This window comes from Branchiostoma lanceolatum, chromosome 13 (genome assembly GCF_035083965.1).
Source record: "Branchiostoma lanceolatum isolate klBraLanc5 chromosome 13, klBraLanc5.hap2, whole genome shotgun sequence".
Lineage (NCBI taxonomy): Eukaryota > Metazoa > Chordata > Leptocardii > Amphioxiformes > Branchiostomatidae > Branchiostoma > Branchiostoma lanceolatum.
The window spans coordinates 870424-890884 of record NC_089734.1 but is presented as its reverse complement, the minus strand read 5'-3'; the positions used below and the strand labels follow the sequence as shown (position 1 = coordinate 890884).

At 41.4% G+C, this 20461-nt stretch overlaps 1 protein-coding gene across 9 annotated transcripts in view; it reads left to right on the top strand.

Annotated features, from left to right (window-relative positions):
• LOC136446807 (RNA-binding motif, single-stranded-interacting protein 1-like) overlaps window positions 1-20461 on the top strand; it is a 121213-nt gene that overhangs the window by 17866 nt on the left and 82886 nt on the right. For 7 of the 9 annotated variants that reach the window (XM_066445391.1, XM_066445392.1, XM_066445389.1 and 4 more), the window contains 2 exons: window positions 693-767; window positions 17647-17805. In XM_066445391.1, coding sequence (XP_066301488.1) covers window positions 693-767; window positions 17647-17805 — 234 coding nt within the window. Of the gene's footprint in view, window positions 1-692; window positions 768-5610; window positions 5741-9395; window positions 9447-17646; window positions 17806-20461 lie in introns of those variants that run through there. The other 2 variants (XM_066445397.1, XM_066445398.1) reach the window with 2 other exon arrangements.

Here is a 20461-nt window from a genome sequence, read left to right as displayed (position 1 = left end):
ACGTCCAAACAGATCTCCAACGTACCTCAGTATAATACACTCCTGTGTATCTTAACTATGTATACCTACGTAGGGGTGCTGCACTAGAGATCTCTCAAATCCACTGTTTTTGGTAGATTTATGAAACCCAGCGGATTAATGTTAATGGAGGTTAATTCAAGAAGTTATAAATGGCTTTTTATGATTTTTGGTAAAGAAAACTACCAAATGCCTCAGGCCTGTTTTGACTGGTACAATGTACAATGAACCTCTAAGTAGAGCTGTGTACCTAAACAAATTTTAGGTACAGGTACAGGTACACGGGTTAAGGTACAGGTCCAGACCTGAACCTGTACCTGAACTACTTGTTCGGAAAATGCTAGATTTTCAATAAGGACAAAAGCATGTTTGAACTGGTAAAAACATAATATTTGATTGTGCTAGGTATTACTTTTATGAAATCACAGATGAAAATTTGACTCCAGCCATGCAAATGTGTTTTCTGTGCTTTAGAGTGGCTTTAGAGCACTGCCACGGTAATTTCATAGTAATTTTATCTGTCAAAGTGGCCATCCCCTGAGTCAGGTCCAGTACGGATACAGCAGGGTCAGGTATTTTGGACCTGTACCTAATTGATTGTACCCGGTACTGTATCGGTACACAGCTCTTAACCTCTAAGCTGATCATGATTTTCTTTTCTTGTTATTTTCCAGAGAGGCTCTATAGAAAAGCAGTCGTCCACAGGTAGCAAGTTTCCCCCCAAGAAACCTGCGACCCCCACCAAGCAGGTGAGACACATCACACACCTGGGCTCCAAGCAGATGGGGGGAGGGAACATCTACTTCTATGCTTTACTGGGCAAAGTCCTCATTCAGGGTCATCCCACCCAGGTGCACCGCCACCGTGCATGGCAATAGTGCGGCCCGTGGTCTGGTGCTGACATGAAGTAGTGGGTGCAAAAACAAAACAACAAAAACGGTATTTTGGAAAACAGATACTAATGTCTACAATGAAGACGATGTGAATGACCAAAAATGAAGAAACTATTTTTCGGTGTACCTTTCTCTGTGTGTATAGTCATTTGTTCAACCTTCCTGACCACGTAGATTTCATAATGAAGGTAACTTTTTTCTCTTTAATTTTTTTTTATTTGCACGCTCGCATCAATTTTGGGGTTCCCAGAGGATGTCATCCCTAATGATCAAATCAACGGCATCAATGGCCTCACCTAAAAAGACTTGAGGATCATTGTTGACCCATTAAAGAAGTTAACGTCTTACGACCTTCAAAAGAAAAAGAAATTGCCCAGATAAGGATCAGTCCGTTCCAATATACGTTATACTTAAGACGACCTACTTCAAGAACATTAACCTTTAAGGAAAGATGTTATCTTAAGTTCTAACTGTCCCCTTGCATACTGACTTCACTTTGGGTCCTTTGGTTCAGCAACTGAATAATTTCTGTCCGTCAGCAAATGTTCAGATGATGTGAATATTCACAAAGTAGAGTTTCGGCGTGTCAGTGAGAAGATATGGAGAGCGTTAAAGTTAAAGTGACCCGGGTGTCTTGGAAAGACGCATAGGGGCGGCGCCCATCTCCATTTCTATAGCCCTTGGGCCACACACGTTTGTGCAAGTCACTACAGCAGGGGGCTGGTCCGCTGGTAGTGATGTGTGTTTAACTTCCATACTCTTTCCCAAATGCTGAGTGCTAAGCAGAGAAAGCAGTATGTACCATTTTTAGAGTCTTTGGTATGACCTGGCCGGGGTTCGAACTTCGAACTCACGACCTACCGTGTGCAAGGCAAGCACTCTACCAACTAGGCCATTGCACCGGCCAAAACATGGAGAGCGTACTAATCTTACATGCTCACGCTAACCGACGTCTTGCTCACCGCAGTCGCCCCTCAGTAAGACAGCCGTAGCCGATTTGTCCCCGTTTAGAACTTTTACTCAGCCTGACACACAGACTGGTTATGCTGATGTCACTTCTTCAGTGGTTGAAAGCTGAAAATAAATCAGTAAGTCAGAATTCAGACGGATGCCTAGACCATCCTGATACAGTACTTATGTAACAGTTACCAATCTATATGTATGTACTGTATATTGTTGTATAGCCAATTGGTAAGTGATCTGGTTGCCTCGCCATATGGATCAAATTCTGTGGATCAGTGGGCAGGGGTTTGATTCCAGGCCAGGTTGTGGCTTGGACATTCGTCATGTTGGATGGTAACGTAAAGCCGGTGGCCCCGTGTATGAGGGAGCTTCGTCCATAAGCCTCAGGCATCAAACTTCTGCATGTAAGAAAACCCAACAAACTTATCGAGAAGAATCGTGGTTAGCTTGGCTAAAAGAAAATACATATTATTAAGAAGCTGTTGCGAAGCCGCATTGCACTACTCGCTGATGAAAAAGTGTCATGCTTCCTCCTCAGTGAGGGCCTGCATGCCCCTTTTACGTAGAGCATAATCGGCCGTTTTAATTTTACGTAGAGCGTTGCCGACCACTCCATAATTTAGCGTAGAGCGTAGGGGGAGCTTTCTGAATTTAGTGTAGAGCGTAGGGAGGCTTTCTGAATTTAGCGTATTACGTAGCCGGCCCTCCGAATTTAGCGTAGAACGTTGTAGGGACCCCCCCCATGCAGGCCCTCCTCAGTCTAAGGTTAAATTGCCCGGATGTAAGAAATAGCTGGTACAACCGCCCTTCAGCGTAACACACCAATTTCCAGTTCTGTATGTCATAGTTCCTCCTTGTTACGTCAGTAGTAAATGTCAAAAGTGTATCATCATCATACTCAGGTTGACATCAAAGTCTACCATCGTGGCTCGAGGGTGAGATGACATTTACGGTGCATTGAGGTGCTCAGTATGATAACTGGCTGTGTAAAGAGACTGTAGCGGGAACTTAGTCAGTTAGTGGGAATTAGTCTTATCTGGATGTTTTTGAACTTCATCGCTGTTTACTGTGTGAGCACTATCAAAGGCTACTTGTTGTACATCAAGTTATGTTTCAGCTGCTTACTGCGGTATTGGGTTGAGGTATTGGGTTTATATGTCTGTTTGTGTGCGTGTGTGTACATGTGTGTGTGTGTGCGTGCACAGGCGTGTGTGTGCATGTGTGTGCGTGCACAGGCGTGTGTGCATGTGTGCGTGCATTCGTGTGCACGAGTGTGTGTGTGTGCTTATATGTGCATTTGTATGTACATGTACATGCGTGTGCGCACACAGTGTGTGTGTGTGTGTGTGTGTGCATATACGTGTGTGTGTGTGTGTGTGTGTGTGTGTGTGTGTTTCAAGAGCAATAACTTAAGAACCTCTGAATGGATTATGATAATATTTGGTATTTGGGCAGGTGTCAAGACTATGGACAAGGTCAAATTTAGGCCCCCTGGTGGGTGGCCATGGCACTGCAGCAGAACTTCATGTTTTTGTATCTTTTCTCCTGGACATGCTGTGGTCCAGTTAGATATGATATCAAACAGATAAACTGAAGTAGATTTGCATACTAGTTCCTACATACATGTCATGAATTTCAAATTGCATCTTATGCTGGGGCTTACTCCTTGAAAGAATAAGACTTCAGAGGAATAAGATATACACACGAGCCACAGTTCAAGGCCTCCTCTGTTATCTATGGAATACAGAGCAGCATCAGGGGAATATTTCTCCTTGTGGGATTTGTCTGGTTCTTTTGTGGTCCCTTTTGCAAAGATTAGTGTTTCCGGTTTCCGCCATATTGATTTCATATTGACTAGTTGATTGATTGATTGATTGATTGATGACTGATTGATTGATTGGTTAATTGGTTGATTTATTGACATATTGATTGAAACAGAAGAGCTAACTGGTTTCAAACCTTAAAGTAATTAGATATTGTCAACATTGCATATAGACCTCAAGTAGCCTTATCTTTTTTTATAAAATTTATCATTTGTGTACATGTATATTCTGTATCTGTGGTGTTCATGTGTGTCATGTAGTTTTGTCCAGTCATGTTTTTGAATGAACCACAGGAAGAGTATTTGTTAAGCTAATTGTGGATCCTAATAAACTCAACTCAGAGTCAACAAACCAACAAAGGTGAATATGCAAAGCCATGTGAAGCCTCAGTAACGAAGGAAAAAGAAGAGGAGAAATCTTGATCTCCAGGTGTGAGAAGAAAAGCTGCCCATGCAACTTTCACGGCCCAAAATTTGTTTCCAGCCAGCTTGTAGTTTTTAGCAGCATTTGAGGATTGAGACATGCCCTCTGTTGTAGGAGGGTCCATATGGGGGTGTACGGACCACACTTTAAAAAAGACCTGAGTCATCGGTAATTCTAGATGAAGGAGCTAACCTGGATTGCCATTTACCATTAATTACTTTGCGTTTGGCAGAAAATTACCTGGAATTGAAACGCTTGGTTGATTTATTGATTAGGGTTCAGGGGAAACCTCCATGCGGACCCTTCAGGAGGTTTTGTAGCAGACCTGGGTGAGGTGATTGTTTCCATCTGGGCTCTGGTTATGTTCAAATACTGCAGCTGGGGAGGGTTCATTTAACAACCTGGTGAGGACTCTGATTATTGGGGAGGGTTCATTTAACAACCTGGTTGGGGCTCTGGTGATGCTCAAATACTGGGGAGGGTTCATTCAACAACCTGGTGGGGGCTATGATATCATGGTGAAGCAGTGGCAGGCAAAAAGCAGGTGGTAGACAGAATATTGATTTACATATTAATTAGTAATTGATACTAATTCAAGTATCAACCAATTCAAGTATCAACTAATTCAAGTATCAACTAATTCAAGTATCAATTATCTATTTAAGTTGACTCCTGGTAGGTACCAGTCATCGAATAATGGTGTAAACAAAAACAGTGATCACTCCTTCAGGGCTGGTACATTTGATAGCCAGGGGATTTGTGGATCATCTAGGGCTGGTACATTTGATAGCTAGGGGATTTGTGGAACATCTAGGGCTGGTACATTTGATAGCTAGGGGATTTGTGGAACATCTAGGGCTGGTACATTTGATAGCTGGGGGAGTTGTGGATCATCTAGGGCTGGTACATTTGATAGCTAGGGGATTTGTTGATTTCTAGGGCTGGTACATTTGATAGCTAGGGGAGCTGTGGAATATCTAGGGCTGGTACATTTTATAGCTAGGGGAGTTGTGGATCATCTAGGGCTGGTACATTTGATAGCTAGGGGAGCTGTGGAATATCTAGGGCTGGTACATTTGATAGCTAGGGGAGCTGAGGAATATCTAGGGCTGGTACATTAACAACTTGAAGAAAGGGTTGAATAGGTGTCATTCCATCCCTGCTGGTACCAGGCTGGAGTCAGGAAGGCAGAGTATGCCTGCAGTTCCTAAGGAAGATGCTTGGTGGCCCAAAATTTAACTGTCTATTCCTAACTACCAAAATACAAAATGTCATAAGACTCCAACCATATTAACTTCTTAGTATGCTTAGTATATAGCAAATTAGTATATAGCAAACAAACAGGACGAAAACATAACCTTTTTTGTTTTAGAAAATAATAAAATCTTACCAGTGAATATTTCATGATCAGCTAGGGTTTATAAACCACATGCACGGCCTCCCCTAAGCCCCCAGGCTGTGTAAACTGTGACCTGGGCAGTGGTTGTCAGTCAAACCCTGCGGGACCCAGGCCTGGGTCAGGAATGCAGGGAATGCACGGGCATCAGCCGGTCAATGGAACCCACAACAGGCCAGCCCTCTCTCCTACGCTGGTCCCGGCACCACCGCTCGCAACAACCGGTCAGTCCGCCTCGCTCGTTGTCATGGTTACGGTCGTGTGTCCGGTACGGTTGGCGTTGGGTCGTACGTGTGGTTTGCGAGCGGTTTTTAGTGGTTGTTTGCTAACAGTGGACAGACTGGTCTGGGTTGGGTTGGGGAGGGGGGCGTGTGTATTATTATCTTGAGTTGAAGCATATGGTCACCTTTCTTAGGGTTGTAGTCTTAAACTTTGACATGTGGTTATATATGGGCCAGGATCAGGCTTAGGCACATACAAAGGCTTCAACTGCATGAATATTTTTGATAGATAGATTAATTGATTGATTGATTTTTCTGTCAGTATGATATCAGTGCTGTAGCCAGCTCAAAATGTTTTTCCCATCATCACAAATTATGCCCATTGAAGGAAAAATCCTTCATATAAAAGTTATTTTCTTCCGCCATCGTGTACAAATTCCCATAATCATTCCGTTTCAAGGCTGGCGTTTGGGTGTTTTTTCTTTAGATTTGGATATTTACATAGCTTCACCCGCAGATTCTGGTCTGTCTTAAAGGAATGGTCTTAAAATATTTCGGTGATACGCACCAAAATTCTGTCAGACAACGGAATGACAGACCCTCAAGCCCCGCAGTGTATAGATTTATACTATAATATTACTTACATGTAAACGCGTTTATGTATTGCTGCATGATTGTGTTGGATGGTGCAGTCTATATCGAATGGTACAGTCCGTATAATTTAATGGTCATATCCAGCACTTGACATCTGCAAAGGTTACATGTGTTGATATATTTTATTGGCCAATAAAATATATAGAAGCCTCGGCTCAATTTTCCTTGTAAAATGGTGTCATATTTTTGGATCAAACATGGGTATAATATGGATTATCATAAATTCTATCGACCTGGTCAATACATAAAGATATAAATTTTTTATGGCCATCATACATGTTTGAATATTATATGTAGCTTGGTGTCCTTAAATGCACTTTATAAAGACTCAAAATCATTGAAACAAATCTTCTTCCTTATTTTATTGATAGCTGGCTATATGCTAATTACATCAAAGATTTTGTCTTCCTTCATAACAGAATTACAAAGTAGTAAATTTAAAGATTAATTCAATTCATTATTAATGTAGGATTGTGCCATGCCATAGTGTTAATTTTCATATGAAGCATATAATATTAGTACCGTATGCTCCAGCTTCAAGGGGAAATGTTCCTGTGGATTTGATTTCGTGGTAGTGAGAAAATGGAGTGTTCGCTTTCGTTTGAACTAAGGTCCCAGTTAGTTGGAACTGCCAAGCAGGGTTTTACTTATTTTATTTTATTAAATTGCAACAGGCAATACTAGACATCCCAGGCAGCAATAGCTGATATCGGGCGTCTTAACACATATAGCGAGTACAAAAACATTACGCATATATACGAGCATAAATTCCTAACGTACACAATAATGATAATTATAAAATGTCCAGGAGGTTCGAAAGGTCAGAGGTCTTGACTTACAGTAACAGGGGAGTTAAAAGTAGTTTGGCATGGTAAGTTGACTGGGGTGGTTTGAATGGAAGGACCATTGAAACGCTTAGTAGAGGAAGTGTATGTACCGACTGCCTTAAAAGTTTTTGTTAACGGGTTTTACTGTAAAGCGTAAATGTGCGCAAAGATTTTCAGTTTGCGGTGAAAAGGTCACCGGGAAAAATATGAATATAACACGGTAACACATTCTGATGATTTTCTCTTTTTCTTTAAATACTTTTAGAACTATATAGTGTGTGAAAAGAAGGTTAGACTTGAGTTTATGACAGATCTTATTTTTATTAGATTTTGTAAACAGCAGTAGAATGGGAGGAAGTACCTCTGACCACGCCCCTTTCACAGCTTCCTGCTCACTGCTTCCTCTGTTAATTCTGTTTTTGATGACCGTATTTATTCTAATTATTGCACACACCAAAAATCTGTGCTGTTCTGATGCAATTTCCTTCACATTGAATCTGTCCAGCGTAGCAGGCAGACCTGTTACTGTAATTCACTTTATCTTTACGGTAGCAAAATTTCATGGTGTAAGGAAAATGGACATTTTCACTGATTGACTGAACTTTAACTTCACGGTGGTGGCAAGTGATTAACAGAACGGTAGAATAAAGGAATCATAAATAATTACAACAGGTTTTTTCACAGTGATGATAAGTTCACTACAGATTGAGGTGACCGTAGAAATAGTGAACATGAATGATAAAGTTACAGTGTAAGAAACAGGAATTACAGTACCCTTTACGGACAGTAATGTTGAGTTGGGCAAGGGAGGGGGCAAGTTTATTATTATAACATATGGTGACTGTGCTTATGTTAGATATTAGTATACATCATGCAGTAACTACATCCTGTATGCTATATGTGTACGATTGTGTTTTGTTAAAACCAGTAATGATTGATCTTTGCTACATATGTGCAAAAGGCTGACATCAAGGGCTTAGTTTTTTCATCTTAACTCATGGTAACTGTGCTACTGTACACTTCAGGATACTGTAGATGCAGAAATGTTGGACAGAAAACTTGAAAACACCGCAAACATTTTTGTCCAATACTGTAGCAGTATGTAACTATAGCGCTGCCGCAAACTTAAAACCACCGCAAACACTCCATTTTCGACTTAGCGCAAAACAAGAACCACACTAACTTAATTAAATGCATTTACTATAGTCTCTAGTCCTGGCAACCAGGTTATTGCATTCAAATGGCCTCAACCCCAGGACCTACAAACAAACAACAATTAACACATAATTATGATCAGACAAAGATTAACGATCACCCAGCAAGTGGCATCAGCCACCCTACTCTGCCCTCCCCCTCCCCATTATTTGTCACTCCTTTATGCATGTTTAATATGGTACAATCAGTACTGGTGACCAACAATTGACTTTTTACCTTAGCTTGAAAGTTCATCTGTGTTGGTAGAGATCATTCTGAAACAAGTTTAAACTGTAGTTTCCAACTAAATTACAGTTAAAACTTGTTTCAGATGGCTTTACTGTGGCCCCAGTCAGTTCAACTGTAAAAAAAGTTATTGATTTTGTTATTGGCCAGCAAGTGGCATTAGGTAATCAGGCAACCTCTTCTACTATAGCTTAATACATCCATTAAAAAAACAAGTTGAAAATAATTTTTTTTGCTTCCACGAAAATGATTGTCCAAAGTTTGAAAGAAAACCAGTGATGACCAATTGGGTACTGCTAAATTAATTCTACTCAGACCTAGTCATTTTACATATTCAAGTACATATCATGAGAAATGAATTGTATGATGAAGATTCAAAATGTAAACAATGAACTGTGTGTATATATGTGTGGCCCCAGTCCAGCCTGGGCGCCATCCTACGTGTATTTCTTCCAGGGGCTCCTACACTCGCTACCCTAACAATTCTTGTTTAGTTTTTAGGGTAGCGAGTGTAGGAGCCCCCAGTAGAACTAGGATGGCACCCAGGCTATCCCCAGTCAGTTCAGCCCTAAAAATCAGAGAAAGATGAATGATTAACCCCTGAGTGAGTCCATCACACAGCCCCAACCCACCCCCTTATCTGTCACATGTCAGCAAAATGATGTATGACGGCAGGATTCTCACCTTTGACCCCCTGGTTGTGTCCTTCCTGAGTGCGTGTCCAGTACAGTAGGATGGCATTATAGTTTCATATGGAGATGTTTCCCACCCGCACTGAGAGAGCTAAGGTACTGTACATTACATAACATAGCACCCAACCCAATCATATAGAACTCTAATAGATAAGACTTGTCCAGTGTGGGATAGTTTCAGGGGAGAAACAGACTATACAGTCATTTTTGGCTCATCCTAAAAAAGCAAACATAGCATTCAACACAATCATATACTAGCCTCCACCAGGCCCTCTTACGGGCGTATGAAACGTAGAATTCGTCAGAAAAAGGATTCAATAATTAGCCAGTAGAGTCAGTCCACAGTGAAGATCACATTTCGCACGTTTAGGAGCCTGCAAGTGAAACCCTGGCGTAGTTAGTTTGGTAGAGACTAATCATATACATGTAGAACTCATAGATGCGTTCATCATACTTCTCAAAGCTGAGATAAGACTTGTCTAGTGCAGATTCAGCAGTTCCAGTGTATAAACAGACCCTATAGTCATTTTAGCCCATCCTGAAAAAAGCTAACTCAAAAGGCATGTACATAACATAGCAGTCAACACAAACATATAGAACTCATAGATGTGTTCACCATGCTACTCAAAGTCTATTTAGACTATACAGTCATTTTTGGCTCATCCTGAAAAAGCTAACTTAAATTAAAAAGGTAGTGTATGTACATAACATATATAGCAGTCAACACACATCTACAAAGAAGTCAATCTGTCATATAGAACCCGTAGATATTTTCATCATACTATTCACAGCTGAGATACTACTAATGTCTTGTACTGTATGATCTCATTGCCTTTCAGTTTGAATGTTTGATATAATCAATGGTTTCCATAATTCCTGGGATAAGGCTTGTTCAGTAGGCAACAGTTACAATAATGTACAGTGTATAAATGGAGTTATTTGAGGCCATCGTGGCCTAGCTAAAGTGCTGGGTAACCCAGCAGTCAACACACATTTATGACAAGCTCAATCTGTAAGTACTAGTCATGTCCAGTATGGAACAGTTACTGATCAATTTAGTCATTTTTAGGCCGTCCTGTCCAAGCTAGGGATTTGTATGACCCAGCAGTCGAACCCAAACATTTATGACGAACTCATTCTGTCAGATAGAACTCACACTCACAGACATTTCTGTCATAACGGAGATGACACATGTCTAGGGAATGGTTTCATGGATAAGGCCACACCAATTTGTTTCCTTGGTTCTTGACATTTTGAAGCAAAAAGATTTAGCAAGCAGTCAAGATGAAGACAGAATGCTGGGAGTAAAACTTGCATCTTACTTGATCTGTATTCACTCTCTGAAACTGTTTGTAGCAAGGTACAGCCCTAAGACTCTGTTTTTATGATGATATTTCAATTTAGCATCATTTTTTAAAGTTCTGAGAACCAACGAATAAGATCGGTGTGGTCTAAATTGGGCCTTTTTTAGCCCTTCCTGTCATAAGAAAATATCTGAATAACCAGCAGTCGAACCCAAATATTCATGAAGAACTCATTCTGTCATGTCAACTAGAACCCACAGACATTTCAATCATTCGGGAGATAATCATTTGTCCAATATGGAACTCTTTTGATGTATAGATGCAGACATATTTAGTCCACACTGGCACAAGAAAGACGCTGTATAAACTAGTCGCCAAGAAATCTTTGCTCAGAAGCAGTTCTGTGAGAGAAAACCCATAGATGTTTCCTTCATCGCTGAGATTTGTACGAATGAACGGAATCATTTTTATGCTACACTGGCACAAGAAAGGCAAATATGTAAACTGGCCGTTTAGAAATCTTTACCTAGAACCAATTCTGTCAGATAAAACCCATAAATGTTTCCATCATCTCTGAGATTTGTATGAATGAATGGAATAATTTTTATGCTACACTGGAAGAAAGGCAAATACATACATATATAAACCGGCCGTTTAGAAATCTTTATCTAGAACCAATTCTGTCAGATAAATTCCATAGATGTGTCCATCATCGCTGAGATTTGTCTAGTATAGAGCTGTTACATCTACGTACATGTATGAATTAGTAAAGACATCTTAAAGCCACACAGGCACAAGAAAGGCGCTGTATAAACCGGCCGTTTAGAAATCTTTTCCCAGAATCAGTCCAGTCAGATGTGACCCATCGACGTTTCTATCATTCGTGATCTAATCACTATAGCTAGTTGTCTAGTCTGGAACTCTTTCGATTTATCCATTTTCATAGTCTTACACTTACAGAGTTGCAGCTGAAAGGAAGTTCGTCCTCCAATTTTTCATTGTACATGTATAATCTATCTATCAGGTCCTTTCCACATAAACATGTTTCATTTACTAAGGCCAAACCGATCTAATTTCTTGTTCAACAGATTTTTTTTCTAATTTTAGCACGGGGACATCATTAAAACAGAAGGCTGGGGTGAAAACTTGCACCTGACCCTGTTCATTCCCTGAAACTGTGTGCACCAAAGTACAAACTTTCCTCTGCGATTCTGTTTTCATGTTGATTTTCCAATCTAGCATTTTGTTTAAAAATTCGTTAACCAAGAAATTAAATTGGTGTGGCCTAAGTAAGTATATAGTAAATTACTATTAATGGACTGATGGAGTCATATTTAGTCCACACTCACACATGAAAGGCAAATGTAGCCAGTAGCAAGGAAATCTTTACCCTGGACCAATTCAGTCAGATGTGACCATTTGAGGTTTCCATCATAGCTGAGATAATCATGTTTGGGAGGATATGAAATGGGGATGTCCTGTATGGTTAGGGTTGTCCCGATATCTCGGTCCTCCCGTGACCCTGCAGTCACCAGACCTGTTCTAGATCCATACCGTCAGATTTCTGCCTGAGACGCTTCGATCATAGCTTCGCTAATCAGGTTTAGAACGGAGGGAGGTCACGCTGGTTTCATTGGCTGGTTCTCGGCTTGGATTTGAAAAGAAATTGATACTGAAAGGGTAGATCAACATCACAACAGAATGATCTAGAGTCCGAGGGGAAAATCTGAACTTTGGCACATAAAGTTTTCAGGGAGTGAATGTAGTTTTGATTGTATATCATTCAAGGAAATAAAGTGAAATAGCAACATAAAAAGAAAGTTTGTACCTTGGTACACACAGTTTCAGGGCTTGAATAATATATACATTGTAGTTTTCCTCCTGCATTCTGTTTATATAGTGTTGTAAGTTACACTAATATAGCAAAATGGCAAAATGAAAAGAGACAAAAGTCTGTATCTTGGTACACACAGTTTCAGGGAGTAGATATACATGTACTAAATTCTATATAGTTTGTCTTCAAGTTATATGTTGTGCACTTGCTGAATTTGTACCTAAATCGTCAGAGAACCATGAAATGAATCTGTGTAGCCTTTGATGTTCTGTCAAAGCTCTGACAGAGTCATGATCAGGTTTCAATGGGAATCAAACTGGGATGCCAGATTCGGGTCTGTCCTCCGATTTAGACTTGGCCTTGACGGAAGCGGGGTTATCTCTGCCGAGGTTGTGGAGGGGACGAGTTTGACGGTAATCCGGTTATCTGGCGAATAAAAATGGCGGCCGTTTCCTGAATCATCGGATGAAAATTCAATTATGAATCTGCTGCTTTGCATAGCCTCCTGGTGAGAGGCTCTGCATGGGGGGAGACCATCTGTATCCATCAGTCAGCAGGGGTGACAGGAGGCTCTGCATGGGGGGCTGTTTGTATCTATCTGTCAGCTGGGGTGACAGGAGGCTCTGCATGGGGGACATTTTTTACATCAGTTATTCTGCAGATAGATCTTGTGGAGGAAGTCAGCTGGAGGCTCTGTATGGGGGGACTCATTTGTATCAATAAGTAAAGGTGACAGGAGGCCCTGAAGGGGGAATCTGTTACATCAGACTTAGCAGGAGGCTCTGCATGGGGAGACTCTTTGTATCAATCTGTAGTGGTGATAAGAGGTCCTGAAGGGGGAATCTATTACACCCAACATAGCAGGAGGCTCTGCATGGGGACTCTTTGTATCAATCATTAGATGTGACAGCAGGCCCTGAAGGGGAAACTGTTACATCAGACGTAGCAGGAGGCTCTGTATGGGGGACTCATTTGTATCAATCTGTAGAGGTGACAGGAGGCCCTGAAGGGGGAAACTGTTACATCAGACTCAGCAGGAGGCTCTGCATGGGGGGATGTTTATATCACTCAGTAGGGGTTAGTGGAAGGTTGGGGTCTGGTGGTATCCAGGTTTATGTCTTGTTTTATCGTCACAAATTACCACCTTGGAATCCTCCACAGCCAACGTTTGAATGGTTGGCAGTCCTATGTACTGTTTAGATGTTTGTTTAAGTTATAACTGGTTAAATCAGATGTTTGCTTTAATAATTCATTAATAGTACATTGCCATTTATTTGGGAAAGGGATTTGTAGGCATTTAACCTTCTCCCTGCTGCCTAACTCTGTAACCAATAGAGAAAGGGGTGCCAAATGGCTACTTCAATGTGCTGAAGGTTAACTGCAGATGTACAAGATTCATAGTCTACACAACCCTCTTTACTTAACCTTTTCCCTGCTGCCTATCACCACAAATTTACAAATTTGGTACCAAAAGGCTAATTTAGTAGGCTGAAAGTTAAATACACTTTGTAATATTTTGTAAACATTTGTATATGAAGCATTCAAATCAATGTAACTTTTTTTATTGATTTTAGCAGGTACAGTATTTGTGTGGGCAGTTAAAGGTGTTGTATGAAGCATGTTTTATGATCTACGGTATCACATATTTTCCAACATTTCCACAAAGAATTCAAATAACTCTAACTTATTTGTAGATTATACAGTATCTGACTGGGCAGGAACAGGTGTCGTGCGAAGCATATATTTTATGATTTACAGTATAATGTTTCAGTTTATGCAAATTTGTAGTCTTGATTGATGGGGAGTTCAGCACAGCGCAGGATAATTGGGTTCTATTGCATTTTGATTGACAGCTCGTTGCCTAGCGATCAATCATCAGACAGGTTGCCAATGCCCATATAAGGACAGGCCCACTTAATTTGGTGTAATGCGATATCTGTGTTAACCTTTGTGCAGCCGAGGGCGGCATTTATCGCTAATGTGACATGTGAGTTTGGTGGATTTTAGAAGATACAAATCAGAAGAAAGGGATAAAAACCACTTAGGCTACACCAAGTAATTTTTATGGATGACGTCCGTGCGCGCATTGATTTTGGTCTTTCCCAGAAAAAAAAAAGCACGTCAAGAAATTCGGTTTCCTTTATCTATGACCAAAGAGTTATGACAGTGCCGCAAATCGTATGAAACAGGACTGGACAACAACTGCTGTTCAACTTCAAGTGATTTATTCAAATTATTGCTGTTTTCATGATGAATTAAAGAATTGTTAGTTGTTACACTGTGTTCTCTCATTCAATTGTGTCCTAACATGTGTCATTGACTATTATATTTCAAATCTAGGCATCTTGTTTTTTTCGGCCCTTCTTGTTTATTTTTCGCGCTCTCGCATTAGATTTAGGGTCTCCAAAGGACGTCATCCATAAAAATTACTTGGTGTAGCCTTATCAAATTTCACAGCCGCTGACTGAGCTTGAGCTTGAAGCTACATGTATTACGGAGAGGCCACTGTGCCTACAAATTAATAATGTATTCACGGTCAAACCAGTTTGTACTGACCATTCAAGGGACTAAGTAAAGAAATACTGTAATTATTGTTTTATTCACTGTACTGCACTTTACAAGAAAAATGTAGTACATAGTGCTGTTTTGACATGTAGTGCTGTACATATATTTACCACAAAGAGTATACTATGGAATGATATACACAAATATATGCATCTCCTTACCAAAGCTGTATTGAATATAACTAAATAATAGATAAATGAATAATTAAATAAATAAATGAATATACCTATTAGACATTCTCCAAACCTTGAAAGACAAAACGTATACAGTACTTCTTAACCTGTCGACAGACCCACAAGAATGCAGCCTGACACAAAGTCAACCGTCCTGACATAGGTTTTACCTGGTAAACAGGCGACAAATCTCACCTCAAACACACCTGTCTGTCTGTGGGCACAGGTGTCGCACACAACAGGTGTGACAGGTGAGGCAGTAGTTACCTGTGGGTACACAATCCATGAACTAGGTCTCAGCCTGTATTGTTGTACAGTACACTACTGGGAAGGCTTATACTAGTCAGATTTCTAATGATCTGCTTAACAGTAGCATTAACCTAGGTGTTATATTACGGTGTCTGTAATTATTAGAACAACATTATATGTGTCCTGAGAGGTCGGTATCGAGAGCAACCTGTGTTCTCCTGATCAGACAGGTGTCCGTCATAGATAGCATTCTTAATTTACACCTGTCTGTCTGTGACCGCAAGTGTCAGCTAGCGCAGGTGTCAGGACAGGTGGGGCAGTAGCTACCTGTCGGTACAAGACCCATGAACTAGGTCTCAGCCTGTATTGTTGTACTGTGCGCTACCGGGAAAGCTTTGAGGTCAAGTTACAAATCATCTACTTAACAGTTGCCAGGCTAGGTACTGTAAATGTAGAAATGTTCGCGGTGGTTTTATGTTCGCCTTTTTTGCGGCGACTGTTTTACCCTGAACGTAAAGCCACGGCAACATTTTTTCTCGAAAAACTGTAGCTGCAGTAATGTGACTATAGCGCTGCTGCGAACTTGAAACTCCCGCGAACACTCCATTTTCGCCTTTATAGCACAAAATAAAAACCATGCAAACTTAAGTGCATTTACAGTATTCTACACTACAGTGCTGTAGTCATTAGCACAATATCACATGTATTGTGAGAGGTCGGTATTGAGAGCAACCAGTGTTTCCCTGATCAGACAGGTGTCCATCGTAGAGAGCATTCTTAATTCACATGCACCTGTCTGTCTGTGAGCGCAAGTGTCAGCTAGCGCAGGTGTCATGACAGGTGGGGCAGTAGCTACCTGTGGGTACACGACCCATGAACTAGGTCTCAGCCTGTATTGTTGTACTGTGCGTTACTGTGAAGGCTTTGAGGTCAAGTTACAAATTATCTGAAGGCTAGGTACTGTAAATGCAGTAATTTTCGCAGTGGTTTTATGTTCACCTTTTTTGCGGCGACTGTTTTACCGCGAACCTAAAGCCACGGCAACATTTTTTCTCGAAAAACTGTAGCTGCAGTAATGTGACTATAGCGCTGCTGCGAACTTGAAACTCCCGCGAACACTCCATTTTCGCCTTAGCACAAAATAAAAACCATGCAAACTTAAGTGCATTTACAGTATTCTACACTACAGTATCATTAGCACAATATCACATGTATCGTGAGAGGTCGGTATTGAGAGCAACCTGTGTTTCCCTGATCAGACAGGTGGCCATCATTGAGAGCATTCTTAATTCGCACCTGTCTGTCTGTGAGCACAGGTGTCAGGACAGACAGGTATCAGACAGGTGTAAGGACAGGTGAGGCAGTAGTTACCTGTGGGTACACGGTCCACAAACTAGGTGGCAGCCTTTATTGTTGTACAGTTTGCTAATGGGAAGGCTTTGAGGTCAGATTACAAATTATCTGCTAAACACTACACAGTAACAAAGCTTAGTATTACACTACAGTGTCTGTGATCATTAGAACAATATCACAATTAGTCAAATCTGAGAGGTCAAATCTAGAGCAAGCAATGTTTATTTGATGATAAAACAGGTGGCCATGATAGACAGAGTTCTTGATATTTGTGTCAGTGAGGTACAGTATTGGGTCATGGGTGCACAGGGCCTCTGTCACACAGTCAATCCAGGAGCAGCATTGTTGTTATCTGGCTCTCTGGCCTGACACTCTGGTGTTCTGTGTTTTGTCCAGCAAATGTCGCTGTCCTTCGATTGATGTCCTTTTTTATGCTTAACAGTCTCTTCGAGTGTGCACTAGCAAGAAATTGTCACCTTTTTCTGATTATCAGTGACATATGTTTCAGTAGATTTATGATTGTTAATGTTACCGGGAAGGTTCTGTTTCTAGTAGAGTTTTTATATTAGTTTGTATGTATGTATGGTTGATATGATTAGATTAGGGCCCCCTTGCAGCTTGCTTTGGTACTGCAGCTGTTCTTCATGTTTGGATGTTTGGATGTTTTTCCACAGCCTCCTTGAGTGTACACTAGCAAGCGTATGTCATGGAACATCCTGATAGATAACACTGTACAAGGGATTGGACAAAGTCACATGGGAGGGAACTGTTGTGTATTTGGTCCTTCGATTGATATGTTTTTGTTTTTTTCTCGACAGTCTCCTCGAGTGTACACTAGCAAGCGTATGTCACCGAACATCGGCCAGCCGTACTCGGGACAAGCGCCTTCGGCCGCCGCGGGATGGGCCGGGCAGTACCGCTTCCCCGTAGGAGCGCCTAGATACTCGGGTCCGCACTACAGCGGGTATCAGCAGCCGGTAAGTAACAAACAAACAAACAATGTACTGCTTCCCCATAGGAGCGCCTAGATACTCGGGTCCGCACTACAGCGGGTATCAGCAGCCGGTAAGTAACAAACAAACAAACAATGTACTGCTTCCCCGTAGGAGCGCCTAGATACTCGGGTCCGCACTACAGCGGGTATCAGCAGCCGGTAAGGAGCAAACAAACAAACAAACAGACAGACAAACAAACAATGCACTGCTTTCCTGGATGAGTTCCAAACCTTAAGAAATGGAGCATTTGTGGCTTGTTGCTGTCTATAAAGAACTCCATGTTCGTATTTTCCTAGAATGATTGTAGCGTGGAACTCGTTACAACCAAGTACAGTGGAAGCATCCTCATTAGACAGCTTTAAACACTGCATGCAGTTAGATATGCGAAGGTTAGACGTGACAGGTCGTTCTGTGTAATATAACCAGCTGCTGCCGCGCCGCGTGCCTGCGAAGCTGGTGTGTTACGCCGAATGGCGGTTATACCGGCTATATAGATACAGATACAGATACAGATGTTTGCGAGAGGACATGTCAATATCATACCTGCAACGCAGTGGAAGACAATCTATTTTTCATAATCTTGAGCTGTTCTGATATTGACCCAGAAAGGAAAGGAGTTCCTCAGATAATTCATGGATTACTCTTCATTTATTCAGTATTTTAATTTCTGCCCGCTTACAGGTAAGATAAATTAGTCTTCTTGCGCAATCAGCATCAATGTAGTGGCTGGAGCCAAACTGTGCGATAACCTACATCTCACTTGGCCCCTTGCCGGTTAGAACCAGTAAAATCTCACACCCCGTTAACCTCAAAATGAAATCCTAAGTCGAGCCGTATGCGACGATCAGTTTACAGGTTTGACACTGTTACAGGCACTTCTGTGTGCTTGTATATTAGCACTTTTACAGACATGCATGTCTGTATGCCTGTACTTAGGGTCTGTGGAACCTCCATACAGTATCTTCAGACCCTTGTAGTGTCTAGAGGCACATAAGGCAGTAAGGTTCCTTGCTGTTTCAGTAACATGTTTTTCCATGAACAGCAAAACTTTGGAATTCCTCCCAGGTCACTGCTTTCCCCCAAATAAAACCTACAAACTTTTGAATTCAAAACTTACATACACCGCTGTCTCTCATCTCAGTTATATTAGAACTGTGTAGTTAGTTCAATGCTTAGAAGTAGCCCCTTACGGCCTTGCATTGAGGGTATATTTTTACAGGGAGGGGTTGTTAGCCCTTCCCCTTTAACATGCCCAAGGCACCTCCTCCAACACAGGACCCATTTTTCGTCCCTTCCAAAAGACGGGTGCAGCTCCAACCAAGATGTCCTTACCCAGGATTGAACTGTTAGCAACTACATTGTTATTGGAACCAGGAGCTCAACTGTGAGGCTGCTACCAGTTGAGCTAAAGGGACACCCCTCAGCTCAATACAACCTTATGCTGGCTAAAATTCTTCAGTGTTTTTGATTATGAAGGTGTGTTCAGGCAACTGATTGTCAAAATATATCTAAATGTAAATAAGAATTGATAAGTCATGTCAATCTTGCATGTCTCAAATGTTTCATGAAAACCAATTTCTCCCGGAGCTGAAGCTTTGTGAAGCTGAAAGCACCTGTTCATTAATTATTCATGTTTCTGACACTTTCCCTGATTGCCTGCTGTAATAAATTAGCCTGTCCTGACTTAGCCTTGTGCAGGACAGGATACTTAGTGGGTTCTGTGTGCGACGGACTTGTTATGGTAAAGGTAAAAAGGTAAACATAGTCCCATAACCATTTTAAGGCTGTAGGGGCAGTGAGTTGTTAACCACTGTGTCTAAGGCATGGTATTGGAAGGTGGAGCCCATCCCTCTCCTTCCACCGCCTTTTACCTCCCCAACTGAAGTCAGGTTCCCATTTTTACACCTGGGTGGAGTGAGGATAGTGCTTTCCCCAAGGACATCTAGCCAGGAATTGAACCGCGACCTCTTGATCTTGTGTCCGCTACCACCTCTCTTTTCAGAGCTTTTCTTCCTGCAGCTCTCACCACGGCTGCTAGGGGGAGCTCCTGCACAGTCCAGTATTGTTCCCACACTGATACAGAAGGCCTGTGTCTTGACACCACCTTTTGTGTAAATACATGCACGGGTCACCTGCCTTGGATAAGGGGCACCTGTTTGTGCTTAACCCATTACATACCGAGATATCGGTGAGCTTCGGTGTGACCTATCATTGCTCTAGCTACCATTTTTCAGCTTTTAAAAGTTAAACCAAGCATGTTACAGTCAAACCTTTACTAGTGGCCACCGCTACATAAGGACCACCTGGCCAATGTGACCACTTTTTGGTGGTTCCTTAGATCACTAAGCATTAAAAATCCTGTCTATATATATATATGTGACCACCTGTCCACATAGACCAGATTGTATCAGTCTGCTGAGCGGTCTTCTTGGGCAGGTCAGACTGTATTATGACAATGACAATTATGCAAGAAGTTATCAAATAAGTATGGAGTTAGCCCTTTCTTGGATTGAGTATAAGTTATACTAACGACACATGCTTTGTCAGGCTCCAAATACACATGCAAATTTACCTGACTGTTAAAAACGTCATCAGAGAAGTTAATTAATCAGTGGTGTTTAATTAGCACTTAAGTTCC